General features: G+C 37.7%; 1 protein-coding gene across 1 annotated transcript in view; it reads left to right on the forward strand.

The window, feature by feature from the left end:
• Nucleotides 1-19832, forward strand: part of OCA2 (oculocutaneous albinism II) — a 50829-nt gene that overhangs the window by 1966 nt on the left and 29031 nt on the right. Inside the window, exons 3-7 of the mRNA XM_010289276.1 lie at nt 2483-2540; nt 3436-3508; nt 12240-12397; nt 14013-14095; nt 14443-14596. Of these exons, the coding sequence (XP_010287578.1) occupies nt 2483-2540; nt 3436-3508; nt 12240-12397; nt 14013-14095; nt 14443-14596 (526 nt within the window). The remainder of the gene's footprint in view (nt 1-2482; nt 2541-3435; nt 3509-12239; nt 12398-14012; nt 14096-14442; nt 14597-19832) is intronic.

Below are 19832 nucleotides of genomic sequence, written 5' to 3' on the forward strand. Positions count from 1 at the left end.
TAGTACAGTGTAGGATTATAATCTGGGGAGCAGCACATTTTTCTGGCAGAACTTCCTGTAAAATACTTCCATTGCTATAGTGCCGGCTGTACATATGGGGCCAGTAAATCAAGATAACTCGTAAATCAAGATAACTCTGCTGAGATAATAAATGGAGCTGAACTGCTTGACACCACACGCAGATCAAACCAAGAATCATTTGGTTTAGAACAGGGGTGACTTCATTTCCAACTGAAGTGAAATAGTATTATGCTGGAAGCATATATCGGCATGGGATTTGCCATAGGGTTTGTACTGGCATCACTGTGCCAGATTAGGACTGTAGGAAGAGACAGATTGCGAACCATGGGCGAGTCAAAGGCTGATCACTTCTCAACTGTAAGCTGTTAAAAGCGCTGCTTCCCTAGTACAAAATGCCATGAAAACAAACAGACGGAAGGAAAGGAGCCTTCTAAATTCTACATTTAATAAAATAACCATTTCCAAAAGCTTTTTTATTATATCTTGCCAGGTCCTTTAGATGAATTTCTGTTATTTGTGGACAAGTGGTTATGAATTTATAAAGGCTTAATTAATGTTTTTTGATTTATCTTATGTCTTAAAATCAAGTTATTGCTGTTTCTTGTTTCAATAATAATTTGAAATATTATTATTATTAGAAATGATAATTTCAAAGTACAAACAGAAAATATCAAGTACATTAAAATGGAACCAATTTGGACTGAGCTTTAGTAATTCATAACATAATAAATTCTCAAAAATACCAGAACTGTAATGTAGAGACTGGGGAGAATAGACAAGCAGGATAGATGATGCATGACTAAGCTGGCACTAGGTGTTTTCCATAAATCACACCGTACCAGAAGAAGTTATCAGTTATAAAGTGCTGATAATGGCTTTTGTTGTCATTCCTCTCTTTTCAAGCCTCTGTTATTGTCTTCCCCCTCCCTGCCACCTTGTTTTTCAGTAGAGCAGGGCTACCTGGCATTTCTGGAAGAAGCCACCTAACTGGCTTCCTTCCCCTCTTCCTCTGCATTCTCTAGATTTGTATGCTGTGCAAAGTTTGTGTAAACGTGCTACCACTTGTTTTTCATAGGATATTGTAGCCCCTTTGTACCAGTTTGTCTGTGGCAACATATTTTTGTTAGCTGCCATTTTTTTTTTTTTGGCTGCCTGTTTGGAGAATTCTAAAGAGTAAGAGATCTTTGGAAAACAATGTTTTGTTTTTCAAAAATAGGTCTCCAGTCACTTATGTTGCTTTCAGTCAATGAACTTGATTTAGGGACTTATTTCCACTGTGATTAAAATTATTTCTGACTCTCTTCAGACTCCTCTGCTTTAATATTTTGTTCTGTAGCATCTGTCAATGCAGCTATTTATTGCAGTTCCCTTCTCAACTAATTATCCTAGTAACTTGAAATGTTTTCCTTCTTGCTTGTCATTAGGCTTAAATCAAACCTTACATTTGTCATTCTGTCAGAAAAGCCACTTGAATGTTTACTTTTGAAAAAATGGAATAAGAACATCAATGCCTTTGATTTAATGAAAAGATGTAATAAGGGCAAATCACCAAAAAGAGTTCTGTAAGTTAAGATAGCTGTGTAACATACTGATGGGCAGCCAGAAAATAATTAGTTAAGAGTTGGTTTCTATGGTAAGATTAAAAAAATGGTAATTTAAAAGTGCTAAATCTCAAGTTTTCTTACTTGAGAGCATGCATTTTCAACATCTACATTTTAATTTAGAGTTATTCTTGCTTAACTCACTCAGTAGTAAGCTCTGACACTTCAGAAGATTTGGTGGCATCACATCTCCAGATTTGGGCATTCCTTCAAAGGGCACAGATGTGCTATGGAAAACATGTCTAGTTTTGCTAGTTGTTTTATCTGGAGATGCTCATGAAGTATATTTGGTTTAAAGAGACATTATTAATACCCAGAGATTCTTAAAGCTTGTTCTCATCTCCAAACTGCCTTTTCCCAATACCTTTCAGGATGTATATTAGAAATCCAGTTTTGAGGAAGTCATTCATTGGCACCACCCCTCTATGCAACAAGCTGTGCTTTCTGCTCAGCCATGCCACATCCCTGCAGTGGCAAGGCTCCTTTGGCTCCCTAAGAGAGACCAGGGCAAGTTGATGGGGCTTTGGGTCTGCTGGGGGCCTGCAGTAGCAGTGGAGAAGTGGCTCCAGGTCTCAGCACCAGCTCATGCTGCAGCCTTCCCTCGGCTTTCCCAAGGGGTAAAACCTCCTTCCCATGCAATGAGACCCAGCTGGCAGCAGACCTGGGGCAGGAACACTTATAGTCACCGAGGCTTCCCAAGCCCCTGCTGACCCTGCATTGTGGTGTCCATACTCTGACGTGATTTATTATCACCCATAAGTGCTTACCATGATGCTTCTGAAATGTCAGAGCTATTAAGAGAACAGAAAAGATTTGCTTTAAACTAGCCATCCAGTAAATACATGTTTCTTACATTTCAGATGCTGTCTAAAATTCCTAAAAGTTTCAGGCCTTTTTATCTTTGTAGTTGTCTGCTCTGTAAGTATTGAATTTGCAATCTTCCCCTGGCTCCCATTTCCTTAGAATTTTTTCAAAATAAGGTGTGATATTTGGTCTTAGCTAATAAAAAATGTCTTGAGAGTGGGGGCAAGGTGGCAAAACCTGAAAATATTGTGCAGGGCTTCATGCCTAATCAGACCACTGTTTGGTGCACTAGCCACCGTCCTGGACAATATGGTAGGGTAAGCAGTTGAGTTTGAGGAGGCAGCTTAAACTCAGATTTGTATGTCCTTTACAGTTGCTTGTTGAATTTAGGATGGGTCATTAGATACTGGCTAACATTTGAGGAATGTTCATAGGAAAAGCCGTGCTGGGGAGGTTGCACCAGCAACGGCAGCACTCCATGGTGTGAAAGGCCGAAGAACACAGGGACGTAGGCAGCGGCCTACCAGGGCTGCCAGAGTACTGCCCTCCCCTCCAAAATCTTCAAAACCAGCAAGATCTTAGACTGCAAAACTTGAGAAACATTTCAAAAAGCTGGAGTTTATCCTTTTAACTGCTATGAGGAACTCTTTTTTGGCTAGCAGGGCTTCTGTATCAAAGGCAAAATAGATGACACTCTGTATTTCCTCAGATGTGGATGTTGCTTTCTAGATAGATCCTTAAGATACAACTTTGTCCTAAGAGACACTTGGATAAAATACATTGAATATGAGACTTTGGCAATAAGTTTATAGAAGGAATATTACTCATCCTTTTTAAGTATCCCAGGGGTGCTTTTCAGCTGTGGTGGAAACATACCTGAAAATACTGAAAGCAATATTACAATTTAACGTACAGTTTGAAAGAATCTTGTTTAAGTATTTGAGATAGGCTTAGCAGGTATTTTTTCAGTTTTTGTGTTATAATGAATGTTTTTTTATCCTTGCCCTAGATTTTATTTGGCATTTATCCAGATCAAGGTGTGTCCTGGCAGATGTTGGCTGTATCACCTCTGGAAAGTTTCTGTATCCTTTTTTCACTGAAAAAAACCCAAAACAAACCACCAACCCCAAACTGAAGTTTCATTGATAAACTGGTTGAATGGATGGGTGTTTTCTGTCTTATATCCTGAGAGGACTGGGTGCCCTCAGAGCCTTAGACTTGTCCTTTGGCAGAGGCCACAGCTGTGCTCCCTATCCAAGTCGTACTGAATGGCACCTGTCTGGGGTGCCTTGTGGTGCCCATCCAGTCCTTGTGTCCAGCCTCTGCATGAAGCCAAGAGTGTGCAGCTGGGCTGCAGACCCAGTGGGATCAAGGCCCAGCAAATCACTGGGACCATAGCTAGGACATGCGCCTGGCTGCAGCAACTGCACCCCAGAGCACAGATGTATACTGTCATCTGTAACATATCTGTAGTGTGTACTTGGGCCATGATGTTACCCAGTGAACTCCTTCAAAAGCAGGAAACCTTCATGGATACATTTCCAGAATAGCTTAGCCCAGCCTTATGTATAGATTTGTAGATGTGTAGATATTTTTCAGTGGAGGTGTGGATTCCTTTACAAATTTTCCATGTAAAATTGCTCAATAAAGAATTTAAGTCCACAGGTTGCCAAGAAACTGTTCACAAGAATAAGCAATAGAATAACCCCCCAAAAAAAAGATTCATCACAGGTGAATGCAGACCTGAATGTGAAAAGTCTTTGAGGGATGAACGTTCAGTTAGTAAACATACAAAAACTTTTCAAAATAAATTACATTTCTTGTTCCCACTATATTTCTAGTTTAATCAGTCTGGTCCACAATATGCTTGACTAGTATTAAAAGGTGATTCACTTACAGACCTATTTCATAAGCTCCTGGGAAGTCTCTTGTTTTGAAAAGGTGTGGTAGGATTTAATTTTTGAAGTGCTAATTTTTCCTATTCAACTGGGCAGTTCCATGTCTCTGAGCAGGGAGAGTCCATTTTAAATAGATTTGATTATTCGCATTCTCACTGTCACCAATAATGACACAATATAACACAATAATTAGTAGGGTAAATGAGGAAGAAAAAGTTAGTCCTTGAGAACCCTTTATAATTAAAAGGTGAGATTGCCTTTTGGAGGAAAGCAAGTGAACATTTAGTAGGACCAGTGACAACTTCAACTGTAAACTCCCATCCATGTCCTGTTCACATCAATATTTTTGTCCTCCTTGAAACTCTTGTTGAAAGCTCCTATATATCTGTAGTGTTGAACAGCACCAGGGCTGTCATGGCCCAGTCTGCCAAATGAGGGTGTACTGGCAGCGAGTCTTTAGTTGAAGTTTTAGTCAACTCTCATGGTGTAGCTTGAGGATTTCTTCTCTTTCCACAGACCTTGTGTTGGAACCATAGCTGCTGCATTGTACACATTGATGCTGCAACCAGTTATTCTTTTTGTTTGTTTCGGGGAAGTGCTGGTGGGACTAGGATTTGTGCATAAACAACTGTTCCTATATTTGACATTTTACCTATCACATCAGGATGCTTTGAGCCAAATAACTGTCAGACAGTCAGAACATAGTGTTTCCCTTTCTTACTTGACAAACCTGGAGCTGAAGCTTCTTAGTTTGTCATGCATGTTGAAAACTGGATGTTCTGTCCCCTACCTGAGGTCACTGAGCTGGGGAAAAATATGTGAGAGGCAAGCAATCCAGAAATCCACGCTTCATTTTCAAGGTAATATGGTAATTCAAGCAGAAGGGTCAAGGAGAAAGATTGCATTTTTAAATGCAGTTTGGAAAAGGACAAGTAATTTTGAATGTCATCTCACCGATGCTGCTGGTCTTCATTTGTGCAGAAGTAAGCTCACATGGTTGTTTTCCACTTTGTTGCACGGTGAAGAAAGAATTCATCTTTTTGGCTAGGGTTGGATAACATTAGCCATTTGCACAGCAGTGTTGAAGACGTGATCTATGCTGGCTGATAGACTGCGGTATTCCCAGTGGATGTTAGGTGCTACTCTCTGAATGTCTACAAGAATTTCATGATAGGCTGGGAGGTGTGCTGCAGTAGTCCTTGTCACAAAATCCTTAGAGGTTATTATATGAGACTGCTTTGGGTGGAAAATAAGTCTGTTAGCTCATATGCCAAATTATGCAAATGAACACTCTTTACCTCTTGCTTATGCCTCAAAAGCTGTTAAGAAGTATTGAACAGGTACCAACCAATACTACCAACTATATAATTTTCTTCTTTTTTTAAATTCCTTCCTCTCATTTTCTACTTTTTTCCAGAAATACTCATGCACATTGATGTGTGTGTTACGAGTGTGTGCTCATGCATACAATATGTCTGCATACACTAGAAAAATAAAAAAAAAGTTTGAAATGTTCAAGTGATCCCCTTTGGACTTCATATCCTTTGTCATCCTGGTGCCACTTAGATATCTGTGGTTTTTCTGCCATGCCCACTAGACCTCAGGCTCGCTCAGAGGCAGGACTTTGTCTCTGCTGGTGGGAGAGACCAGCTAGCATGGGGGTGACCTGCTTTTCATATGACACCTCTTTATCACTTTTCCACTTGCTCTAGTTCCCACTTGTTTGTGTTTCTATACCTTTATCTCTTGTTTGGATTTACTCTAGCTGTTTTTCTTCCCATTATCTTCTTTTTTATTAGCCCACTTGTGTCTCCTGTTGCTTTGCCTGTCCCCATGGGTGCAAACTTGACATGTAGCACTGAGGTGTGTTGGCTGCATTTTCTGAAAACCTGATCTTGCCTCCTGTGAATTAAGAGGAGGTTTTTGAGTCTGTAAAGTTGTTCTTTCTTTTTTTTTAATATTGATTTCCCTATTGGCACCAGCTACAAATTCAGTGGATTTAGTATAGTTTTTCAAAGTAGTGGTAATATTGTTCCTTTTTGACAACACTTGGGATTTATTGGCTTATAAATTCTAACAGTCAGCGCTCTAATACCAGAAGGAAGTAAGTTTATACTGAAGCCTTGCTAGAGGACGCTTTTCTGCAGGAAGCAAGATTCAATACCCTTACTGATGTACATGTGTGAAGCATTTTCAGATCTTTTGCTCAAAGGCTGTATGTTAAGTGGGGAGCATCAATAATTAATCATATGATGTGCCTTTGGAAAGTAGTTTATAAAAATAGAAGAGATATAGAGTCTGAATAAATTCCAGCATTTCTTAGTTTAGTTACATGCACCTATTCTAAGACATGAACAGTTTTATTTTCTGTAACTGTTTGGCCATTCAAATCTTAGGTAACTTCTCTCCATTAACTGGTTGACCAAAGAGTGAATGAGGGGTATTCCTGTTCTTCTCCACAGGTTACATAGTTTTTCAGACTTAAGAATCTTCTGAAATGCTAAATATACTCCACGTTTGTTCCTTTGTTTCTAGTAACTTCTGCTCTGATCTAAGCAAAATTTTAAAATTTTCTCCAGCAACGGGGGACAACTGAGGCAGAACTGTGCACTAACGTTTTGAATTGAACTAGGCTTTATGAAATTAAAAAGTAATGGGGATTCATGGATGCTATTAGGGAATTATGCAATCAAACTCTATGCTACCTCACTGTCATGTAAAGAAGTGTCTGTCTCCCTGATACAGTACCTTCTTTTCTTTCAGTGTACCTGATACAATTATTGCTATTTCTGCACTTCTCAATAGCAGAAACATTTTCATTTTGCAAGAAAAGGTAAATCTTCTTCCAGCACATTTCTGTGCAATGGGTCTCACACCTACCTCGTTGAGCTGTGAATTTCCATCTTTACTCTGTCCTTGACAAGTGTTTAAATCACAATCTTGTCTGCGTCCCTCTCAGCCTCTGTACTTGTGCCAGTTCCTGTTTAGGAGAGGGAAAGTTAGATCAGTCTAGGTGAAGCAATTCCATTTTCCTTTTTCAGACTGATTGTCAGAACTTCCTTTTCTTGGACCTGAAACCTGATAATAACTGGAGAGTGGATTGTGAATTCTTTCTGAGTCTGGCCAAGGATCTTGCATTTCTATAAATATATTTTAAAGCCTTTCAGTCCTGATCTGATTGTTTGCTTTAAATGTTTAATATCTCCTCAGTAAAAATTTTGGAGCAAGGGCTGACTTTTTGCAGGGTATGTATTTGCATAGCAGCCAGTGTGAAGGGTTCCATACTCACTTGCTCTTTACATGCAAAACAAAACTTAATGAAAATACAGCATCTCAAGTCATGGCTGAATGGATCTCCAGTCAGTCCAAATCAGACAAACCAGAGATGTCAAATTGACTAGTCAGTGGCCATTTTTGCTGACTTATCTCCCTACTCAGTAGCTCTGAGAGACTTCATCACATCCAGTCCAGGACTGAGATCTCAAATTCAGAAAGTAGAAGATGTAGCTCAGTAACAATGATATGTTGAAATTTACGTCATAGGCAAGACTTTAATTTCATTTGGATTCAGTGGAACTGTTTAGAACAGTTCCACATATGGACATTGGTGGGGAGGCTGAGCAGACATAAGATGGGTAAATGTGCTGTCTTTATTACCAAATTTCTTGCTGAAGTTGCATGAGTTTGAATGATTGGTGCAACTGTGTTAATCATGGAGGAAGAAGGTTACTAGGAAAACTTGTAATCATACCACGACCATTAGAGACACTGAAAATCTCCTTTCTCACTCCATGAACCACAGATACATATAGAAAGACTATGAGGCAAAGGATGTAGTCAGATTTTAGCAGACTTTTCAGCTTCCATGGAGGTCCTAAAAATGGGTTCTTCTCCCAGGGAGCATATATTAAATTAATGAATGAAACAATCTCTCTAATCCCTTTAGTTCTTTTTTCCCCTTTGATTTTTTTTTTTAAATCTTGTAACTCTAGTTCTCTACTGTCAGACCCTCCTCCACCATTTTCCCTTGCAGAACACATTTAAAAATCATTTGTGTTTGTTGATGCTGTTGGAAAAACGTACTAAGCATTTTGGCCTGCAGACAATGTTCAAGCTGCTAAGTAGATGAATGAAAACCAGGACCACATGCAGAGGCAGGCAAAGAAGCAGAATCTGAAAGCACCATTGAGAAAATGCTGTAGAAAAGAGAGTTTATTAAGGACGCACAAAATTTCTAGAACTGATGGAGCACAGAGAGAAAGGATGGATGCAATGTAGACAAAAATGGAACCAGATTGCTGACACTCCAAAAAGGAGAAAAAAGTTATGGAGCATGCTTCAGATGAGGAAACCAATAAGTATAGGAAAGCATGTGGTTCAACTTGGTATATTGTGAAGGGATGATGTGAAAACAACCTCTTGATCTACAAACAGGGATAGGACATCAAAAGAGAAATCTGCAGAGTACTGCAGAAATAACCTCAGTTGAGGACAACATGTAACAATAGATGCTAAGACCCAGGCAAAATACCCTCTTTAAAGTGGTAATATCCTAGAGAAACTAGCATGAGTGACCTGGTCATAAATCGGGATCGATAGTATATAAGCACCTCAGAAACTTGGTGAAAAATAATCAATAGACATAGTATTCTCAAGGCATGTTTTACAGTAAGCAGAGCAGATGATAAAAGTAGATGTTAAAGAAAGCATAAAATCTGCATGCAAATATAACAGAGAATCTCTGTCAATCGTGGCTTTTCAACTGACTTTGTACATACTGACTTAATGGCATGATGGAGGGTAGAGCAGGGACACAGTAGCTAGGGAATGACTGATCTCAGCTATACCTGAGTTAGTCATCCTAGGCTCTCTTTATGGTTAACGGAGAGAACTGATGCTTCTCATGAGCGATTCCTCTCATCTTTGTGTGGTCTAAAATGAAGCAATGAATTCCATCTTAAAAATGCCCTCTTCTCACTGATTTTAAGGGAATAATCAACTCAGATGCAAATGTCTGCAGTACAGAATTATAAACTCTGGTGAAGGAATACCGATGAAAATGTTTAGCCACTGCATCCGTCATGTTGTCTACATAGCTACAAAAAAGTAAAGTGACATGAGGTGACTCTTGCACATCCTTCAATACCTTCTAGGAGCAGCTAGTCAGAAAACCAAGATCATCACTGTGTCATGGTGCACAACACATACACAAACCAAAATTCCTTGACAGTATAATTCACAGCAGTAATATAAGTTCAAGAATGGAACTACATAAAGATGAGGCAGCCTAGCTGAAGTGAAATAAAAAAATAACAGCTCTGGCTGTAAATCTTCTCAGGGAGATTTTTTGCTTTAAAGGCACACACTAGAGGTCACGTTAAAAAAAAAGTTCAGAAAAGTGAACAGTCCCAGCATGGCTAAATTCCACAATAAAAGGGGATATTAGAGGTAAAAAGATAGTTTTCCCAAAAGTTAGTCACATCTGAATGATTAAAATATAGACAAGATCACATTCTGGCAATTTAAGGGAAATATAAAACCAAGATAAGCCAGAACAAAAATATTCTGAAGAGCAGCTTGATAAAAAAAAATCACATTTTGATTCATATAAGTGTGGCTGAAGTTTTCTTCTGGTTTATTTTGATTCCATCTTTCATAAAGGCTGTGATTTGCTTCAGTCTAACAATGGAATTATGACAGAGTCTCTAAATACTGTTTGGAGAAAAGGTAACTCTGATGGGATTTCAGAGCCTTACTGCAGACTGGTGAATGATGTTCAATTCCACTTGCAGTCAAAGGAGAACCTGTTTTGCTAGGGCTCTTTCTGATGGTTTTATAAAAGCACAGAAAGGAACGGAAAAACTTTTTAAGTATCCTTATAGGAAAAGAAGGAAGGAACCACTCTTCTTGAAAATAACGTTTAATTTTTTTCCCCTTTAATTTTAAGTATCCTTTATAATAGCACCTGAATGTGTCAGCTAAGTAATTACAGGATTTATCTTAAAAGTATTGCTTAAAAAGAAGCTGCCATAATTATATGCACCTGAAGCTTTTCAAGATATAAATTACTGGCTACACTCCTAACAAAAGGCAGACTGTCAAGAGCTGTCCCAAGTCATTGGGTTAATGACTTCAGGTCAGCAGACCTTTTAGAAGGTATAATTAATGTGTCTAGTTAAAGGTATGCTATAGCTCCAGTTGAGGCTAATATTATGTATTAATTAGGACACAGAAAACCTATGATGCCAAATCATACTTAAAACCTTCAGAACTAGAAGAGAACTGTTGTAATTTGTATTTACACTTGCTAAGGGCTGTGTGTGTAAATTCTGACTGGAGTTGGTCTCCTGAGTTGTTGCCTCTGAGGTTACTTTTTTATCCTTTCCTGTGTGATTCCTTTAAGCAAATAGATGCTTGGGAAGTTCATTCTTAATGAACAGCATGTGGGTGACACTGGTGGTGATTGCTCTGTTCACTGTGCTAAGCAGTGACATTTATATTACTTTGCAACTCATTGGCTGCTCACCTGCTACTGGATCCGCTAGGGCCTTTTTTGGGTTGGTGTGAGAGACATCTCTTTTCGAATCCAGTTCTCCTGCTGGGAACGTGGACAGATGCACCAACTCTTCTAAAGATGAAAGACCCCTGCATAACATCACAAAGTTTTCCCCATTAGAGACTGGTCTACCATGGATGGCCTTACTGGGGCTCACTGGGAAGCACTGCCCTGAGTCCCCTCTAACTATACTGTATTTTTTCTTCCGTTAAAGTCACTGAGTTCTTTGGGCAACAAAAGGTCTTTCTGGGAAAATTCTTCTGGTAGGTATATGATCTTCTACATTTTTTGCAACCAATTCACTCCTTGTAGTATGCTCAATTAAATGTCAGATGTTAAAACCGTCAAGATACTCAAGCATGTGATTGTCACACTATTTCAACAGAACATGTATGTGTAAAATCAATTCTTTTTCTTTTTTTTTTTTTTTTTGGTGGTGATGCCTTATCTTTCTATCTGGTCACAGATAGGAGCAGAACAATTACAATATCGCTCTATTATAGTAACAAACGGACTGTGAAGGGCTTAAAAGCTCAGGCTTTCCCTTTTCCTCAAACCCCCAGGGATGCTTCTTCCTTAACCATGCCAGAAGTGGACTATTGCAATACTACGTTTAAATAGTCCTAGACGTATTGGGACTAACAAAGCCAGACTTCCAATGGATTTGTGGATCACGGTTGTCTGATTTCTCAATTATATTAGACTAGGAATGTAGTTTGACCATACCTCATACTAGATATCCCAAAGAGAAAGAAAGAAAAAGTAGATCAGGGTGCTGGTCTGTGAGTACTCCAACCGAGAGGAGCTTGAAAATATGTTTTTCGGATGTTTGAAAAATTGTGAGTAAAATTTTGACCAAACAACAAATTCTCTGCCATGAATAGGATGTTGATTCTGGTTTAGTTTTCCCCAAGGTTGGAGCTTCCACAGTGTTTTCCCCAGTACAAATTCCGTGATATTTAAATTGTTGAGCTAATGATGCAGTGTTTCATCTAGAACAAACACTTAAAGAGCTTTACTTCTCTGTCTCTCTGTGTATTTCCATATGCTATTTTGGAGCTTTAGTGCATCTACAGTGTCAGCTGAAAGCACTTGTTATCTCAAAAGTCACTAGGAAAGGACAGATATATTTCTTCTGAACCCATAACTTCCTGTTTCCTTAGGAAACCCATCTGGAACAGTGCTACTTGGTGAGGAAGCAGACATCTATTTTCTTTTTTTCATAGTTTCTTAAGCATTTTGGCTGAAGAATATGTTTTTCAATATAAGTTAACTAATCTACATTTTTTTTTTACTGGAACTTGTACAGCCTATGCTAATTTTTACTGGGAATTTGCACCTTAACAACTTTGTTATCAGCTATGAATCTGACTGATTTTCGTGATTCTGCTCTGTTGAAGTTAGACATAGGAGGACCATTTGTAGTTGATGTAGTTGATCAGCAAACAGAGGAATACATTGTAGTACAAATAAGCCAAACTGAAGATGCTGGATCAAGGAGGAGACACCAGCCACAGGTGATGGTCTTTCACTTTTTTTTTTCTTTAATTTTTTCTGAGACATATTTTATCACTTATATTTCTATCACCATCGTGTGGATTAAGTGGCCATGCATTTTGCTGGTGTGAAGTGTGTCCATGTCAGCATTAGAAAACTTATTCTCATGAGAATAAAATTACATTTTCTTTTGTCTTTATGAGACCTCCTTTAGCTTCCTATGTTAAAATTTTGTAAAACTTATGCCCCTTGATTGACACTTTGCATGGAAGTTCTTGTGTTTAAAATTGGCAAAGTTTCAAAAGTTGTCTTAGAAGGAAGAAAGAAGTGCAAAGTGCCTTCTTGCACTCACTGAAATACATTTTCACATTTTTTTGCAAATTATTTTCTTAAATGTGTCACATTTATTGGCTTTATTTCTCTTAAGGCTTTCTCATTGTTGATGTGGTTTGTAACAAGTTCCTGCTGCTCTGTCCCAGAAAACTTGGTGAAGGAAGATCTTTTGCAGCCTGTCATTGTATATCACTGAAAAATAAGCTTCATCATTTAATAAATGGCACTGACGTACAAACAGCTGCCTCTCATTCTGTACACATGACAGGATGGCCTGCCTCTACCAGTGACAGCACAGCTGAACAACGCCATCAGTATTCCTGCTTACACCCAATCTCAGTCTACAGCAAAAGATTAGTTCCTCAGCATGGTGAATAATACCATAATGGCAATTATTCTCTTAAATCACCACCCCTGTGATGAGGAGACTGCTGTAACCTGTGCTGCTGTGAGGCAGCCAGCACACAGTTGCGCTGTGTTGTGGGCATGCCAGCGGTGGTCCTGACATGACCAAAGGAGTAGGTGGCCAAATTAACCTTCCCTGCCTGCATGCTCCTCAGGCATTTCTCTGTGTCAGATGTTCCATGGCTGATTAAGTTGGTTTTGGTCTGCACTTTGTATCATACAGGGTCAACGGAGGCTTAGGATTTAGGCTACAATTAACCAGACTTGAAGTTTTTTAAGTACCTCTTCTTTAAAAAGAAAGATATCTGTAGCTACATTTAAAAAGTATATTTTGCTAAACTTGCATGAATACCAATGTGTAGTAATGGGCAAAGTTTCAGAAAGTGTTCATATTCTGCAGATTTTTTTATTTGTTTTTGCTAGAACATCAGCTAACAAGAATTTTGTTTACTGAAATTCTACCATGTCCTCTTCATAATGTCCGGGGGTATGACGTTTCTCCTGGGTCTTTCATCATCTGTACCTCATGTTTGGTCATTTTCTTCCCAGGCAGTCTTTGGGAGGGAACCATATTGTTGTCTCTGAGCCCAGCTGCCCTAGATGCTCCTTATAGTCAATGCAAGGCGTGATTTGGCATCTCCTTTCTGGAACACCTCCTGGAGGTGTTTCTCGCTTCATTGATTGAGTGAGGAAATGAGGATGAGTTTGCTCCAACCTGAGTGCTTGTAACATATCTACTCAGGTGGAATTAATTTAGGCTGCTTTGTGTTATGCCCCATTCACAAAAATTTCTCCTAAATGGACAGGAGAGAGAACAAAGAAGAATAAAACCCTAGATCAGAGACATATCACTTTTACTAACTTTTATTAATATTGCCAAATATGATTCTCTTGCAGGTGGTATACAACTGGTCTCTACCCTTAAGTTCAAGAAGAAATCAGCAAATCGTCACAACTAGAACCTTTCAGATGCAAAACAGGTTAGCTATGAGACTGAGAAATAATCCATTGAAGTAGTAATTTACATAGCCTTGACTACAAAGGAATAGATAATATTTTAAAAATAATCTATCATTGCCTGTTTCAGCGGGGCTGGAATGGATGACTTCTTGTTGCTTTTAAAATGGACTTACAAGGCTGGTTTGTACTTGAGTTACTTTCCAAACAATGCTATTTAGAAAGACAGAGTGTAAATGTTTGAAAAATTGCTTGTAATTATATAACACATATACATATATTTATAGGTACTCAATATAAAACTAATGCATAAATAAAACTAAAGGTATTTCATTCTAGAAATTAGCAAAACTTCTCTTTTTTTCACCAGAGGCACTATCTTCATAAACATTCAAGCTTTCCTACAGGAGCCTGGAAGTGTTCCTCTCTCCATGAAGCATCAATACCTTCATGCAAATATAGAGGCACAAGTAACAATTGCGTCCATCATCTTAGTAGGTGTCTACGTGCTGATCATATTGGAAGTAAGCCAGTTCTGTACTTTTTATTTTTCCCCTACATTATAAATGGAGGACAAGGAAGGGTTTCGTTCTTGGGCTTTAATATACTTTTAAAATGTGTATATGAATCCTTGCTGTACCATCAGTGTTCCTAATAGCATAAGGTATGTGCGAGTAAAATTGTAACTGATTTTGGCAAGTTCTATTAACATTACAGTGGTCTTGTGTATTTTTCTATTAGTACCTATTAGTGTTTTAACATTTTAATAGGATTATAGTTTGTGAGAATGAAAATAAGTCTGGGTTATAAAAGGTGTGGAAAATCTGATTTTAGTTAATTATTTTTTAAGATAAGGTAAAAGAAAAAAAAAGCTTTGGTTATTCCCTTCTTTAAGACACCTCAAACTACAGATTTAGTGTACTTTTAAAGTATCACTTTTTAATGAGTGACATTTAGAAATTCTTTTACTGTGTTATTTAAAGAGGAGATGGAGTCTGAGTTAAGATGAAGTCAAGGGACAGGGAACTTTAAACATATACTGCAACATCATTCCAAAGCATTCAGGTACCAAACCCAATGAAAATACATTGCATCAGCACTAAGGATAGAAAACACATCAGAAACAACATGGGGCTCCGACTGACAACTTTGAACTGAAAGCACTTGCTGTCTGATTATCTTGAAATGAAAAACAGATACGGGGCAGGGAACATTGGATTTTTATTATGCATGTAAGCATCCACATTATCAATGAATTCTCCAAGTTGAATCACACCTGATTTACACTAGTATGAAACAGAAATGAATCAAATCAAGTCTACTAGGTGCTCCATAGTAAGTATGTCCAGCATGCTAATTTTTCCTCCACATCCCTTGCTTATTTTAAACTTTTCATCTTGTTACCTGTTGAAATGGTAAGATAGTTGAACACATTCTAATTAAATATCAATAATGGGCACACACAACATGACAGATGCTTTTAGATTATGTTGTTCAGCAATGGTGATTTGTTTATGAAGCTGAAAATGCCTCTATGTACTTTATAAATGAGCAGAGATATAATGTTAAGCGTGGACGGGGATTGGACTAGATTTTACTATACATATATGGAGACATGCAGCACAGCACCAAAATAACCTTAATACTTTTAAATGCAGCTTTTATTTTCAGAAACCCCCAACTATACAACCCTTTAGCAATTACAAAAACATCAGGTTTTTAATGTATGTAAAGAGTGATTTTGTGTTTGCATCCTGGAAAGCTGCTTTGGAACAATTCTATGTAAAAGGAAATAAAGGCTTGAAACTGAAAAGTAAAGCCAAGGAAAGCATGCATTTTCCCATTGTTTTCAAGAAAAAGATTTAAAACAGCTCATTAACTTATTGTTTCTGTGAAAAGATCAAGGAAACATTTCTGTTGTTGGCAGAAAAATTATTTTTGCAAATTCAAAGGTGGAAACGAATTCTTGTGAGTAAAATCTTTGGAATTTTAGAATGTGTAATGTCAGCTCTTGTACCATGATGTTGGCTGTTTTCTCCATAACATCAATGACAAATGCTACAGCCAGAGTAAATTTTAAACTCTAGGTATATAAGCTGGAAATGGCTATCATAGAAACAAAACTTGACTGTTGTTTGGTTCCCTCATGGATCTTTGGAAAAGATGGATGTTAATATTGTTAGAATATGTAATAGTGGCTTACCTTATGTACAGTCTTTATAACTTTGGTGCCTGAAGTCCTGCTTTCTCAACAAATTGCACTCTCTACTCCATTAGCAGTTACCACTGTTAGAGAAATCAATTGGTGTTGCTGCAGGAGTGATCTTTCATGGATTTTCTTTTTCAGTGTTGCTGCTCCCCATCTTTTATCAGTCTTTATTAGTTTCCTATGTTTTATTCACTATTATTGGCAATACAGATTTAACTTCAGACAGTGTGGATGCCCAAACAAGTTTTAGAGCTCTTATTTTCACATATTTTCTTATAACAATGAAGAAAGAGGAAGCATTTTATCTGTTACAACTCACAAGAGCCAGCTGAAGGCGTGCCGCTTGCTCCTCCCACACAGCCCTTTTCCCCAAACATGAATCATAGATCTTGTGCCCACAACCTCCTCAACCTCACTGTTCTCATCTTTTAATCCTTCCTTCCCCTTTTCTCCTTGCCCTTTGCTACCTTAGTCACTAGGGAGTGTGCAGAACAGGCTGCAAGGGCTTCTGCCTTCTGCAAATAGAGATGATAGGAAAAGCTGGTGAAGTAAGAGGTTCCAGTTGGAAAATGAAGCCCATTTACTGTAAACTGTCATCTTCTCCAAACTTGCACCACTGTAAAGACACAGGGTAAATTCTGCTTTGAGACAGCTGTTTGCCTCTTGTTGGCATCAAATTTCTAGGAAGTCAATGTATGTCAAGTACCAGTCCTTGTCTGTGGAGAAGTCTTACTGTCTCAGGATGTGCTGTTCTTCAGAAAACACATTAAGCTGTTGCAGTTCATTGCTTCAGACATTTATTTTAATTGTTGTTTATTTTGAAACTGATTACGTGTTACATATTCATAAAATCCAAATATGTTTCTGGTAGAAGATGATGCCTCTTTTTCCTCTTTAATTTCCAATGATTTCTTTTTTATGCTTACCACAAATATGAATATTTTCTTATTTTACAATCCTACTCTGCCCCTTGAAATTTTGGTATATTGCTTTAATTCTCTTTAGATGGATATTCTTCAGTATGAAGGTGGTGAGACAGTGGAACAGGTTGCCCAGAGAAGTTGTGGATGCCCCATCCCTGGAAGTGTTCAAGGCCAAGTTAGACGGAGCTTTGAGCAACCTGGTCTAGTGGAATGTGTTCCTGCCTATGGCAGGGGGGTTGGAACTAGGTGATCTTTAAGGTCCCTTCCAATCCAAACGATTCTATGAATCTCATAGTTACATTTTCTCTTTCAAATCTGTGTGCTTTTTCTTTTTTTCCCTATGTAATCATCCATTCATTCTCTTGAAATTGATTTTTCTTCAAACACCGATCAGTTCCTTCTTTGTGTTTCAGTCTTCTGTCCCTCCCCTTCTCTCAGAGGAGAAAGTAGAAAAAAATTCTGCTTCTTCTGGTATTTTTTAATTAATCTAATCTATACTATTTTGTAGACTTGTTGAAAACAATGAATTATTTAATTTTGATCTTGGAAGCCTACACTGCACAGGAAATTAAAACAAGTGTACGTTTAAAAAAAAAAGTGTGCCAGGTTTACCTTTGTTGATCTCAGTTCTACCATCTGACCCTTCAGGATTACCGAGGAACATGGATAAGAAAGATGTTCTATAAGTATGTTTTCACATTGGTCTACAGGGGCATCTGGTGTAAAGTGCTGATGTACAGAGTTCTACACTGATGTTGCTGTACTAAATTAGTTCACAATGTATTTCAAGATTGGCTCTTTCTAGTTTTGATCCTCAAAATGTGTAGCCTCTTTTGACTGAGAACTTGAAAAAATGCAAACAAAAAAATCTTAGAAAATTTAATTTTTACACTTTTCTGCTCCAAAATCTTTGTTCTTTCAGCTGAGAGTGTGTTTTGTCTTTTGCCGCCTTTGATTTCCATTCTTTTTCCAGCAAAGCCTTTTTCTATGTATATAACTAAAGTGACTATTTACACCCCATTCACTGAGATTCAATAAGCAGCAGCGTATGGTTGTTTCTGATGATACAGCATAGTCAAGGAAATGTAGTGTGAATAAAATCTCATTGTTTCCTCTTTGCAATACAGTAAGCTATCTTTTATTTCTCCCCTTTTGCCTGTATTTCTATACACAGAGAATGGAATACTACACTGGTTACCCTGAAAAGAAATCTATCTGTCTGCCCATCTACATCTTAAAATATCTGTTAATATTACAAAGTTTTATTGTTTTTTTGAAAAGTTTCCTGAGTTGATAAATGCTTATTAGTAATTATTAACTGTATATTTGCAGCTATGCTGGAGCTGCGTTAATTAGAAATATGTAAGGAGGAATGTTAAACATTTATTATTTAAGTACAGAGCTCACTAATTTGAATGAACAATTGTGTGAACTTGTCTGATCTTGTCCTTTAATAATATATTTGTTTTGTGTTGTGTGTTAAAATGGAGTGTTAGCTGCTTATGATACTAAAATGAGGCAGCAGAAACAAATATGGAGGTAATGGCCTTTTTGAAGCTATTTTATAAAACATTTTATTTAGTCAGGAGAAAAGGCAGAATAACATTCATTTTAATAAATTAAAAAAAAAAGACATACCAATAACACATCAAATGGCAGAAAAATGATACCAGCAACTACCAGAACTTCTGTGAGAGCCTCCATAGGGCTTGTTCTATCACAGGAGCTATCATTTCATTTCATATCCTGTCTTGTAGTTAGCCCTAAGAAAGATCTTTCCATGATCTTTCAAATGGTATTTTAATCATCTGACATCTTGAATAACATTTACATGCCTGTATTTCTCCTTAAAACACAAATACTTGAAAGTGCAAGATCTGGCCTTAAAAGCTCCAGCTTCTTACTAGCATGAAGTATGGGCTTATAATCACAATTTTTATTACTATAATGGAAATGGAGAGTGTCAGTTTCTCTCCGTATTACTTTTCTATTATTAACTAGCTTAAATTATGAATAAACATCCCCTAAGCTTAATTTCTTTAACTTAAAGCAGAGTGATTTTTAATAGCATCTAACCAGAAGAAATTAGCTGCAGACAGCAAAACTTTTTGTGGTTCAGTCTGACCATTTTTCTAATCTTGTGGGCTAGCTGAACCAGTGTTTCCTCGCAGGAAACATTTTTACAAACGAAATAAGATGTTTGTTATTATTGCTCACACAGTCGAGTTTTTGCTTATTTCCAGTAATGAGGCTATTTATTTGCACATGGAAAATTATGCTTCGGAGATGGAATAGGAAAACAGAAGGAATAGTCACTGATATACAAAACATAATACTAAATGATGGCAATAGGCTAATCTTAAGGGAGAATATTTCTGATGAGGAAAGTCACAGAAACTAGTGATCAGCTTACTCAGCATGGTTTCTCACTTCCCGTCCATTCTCATATTGATCTGTCTTTAAATATAGACAGAGTGTGGATTAGCGCGTTCCCACCTCCACATATATCCTACCAAAAAGATTGGTAGTAAAGGGACGGAAGAAAATCCATAGCCTTTATTGGAAAAGACAGTGTAAGAAAAGAGAATTGTAGTTGCTGGCCTTTGTGGAAGAGAGTATATTCCTGCT

The sequence above is a fragment of the Phaethon lepturus genome, unplaced genomic scaffold, assembly GCF_000687285.1.
Source record: "Phaethon lepturus isolate BGI_N335 unplaced genomic scaffold, ASM68728v1 scaffold11410, whole genome shotgun sequence".
Classification (NCBI taxonomy): domain Eukaryota; kingdom Metazoa; phylum Chordata; class Aves; order Phaethontiformes; family Phaethontidae; genus Phaethon; species Phaethon lepturus.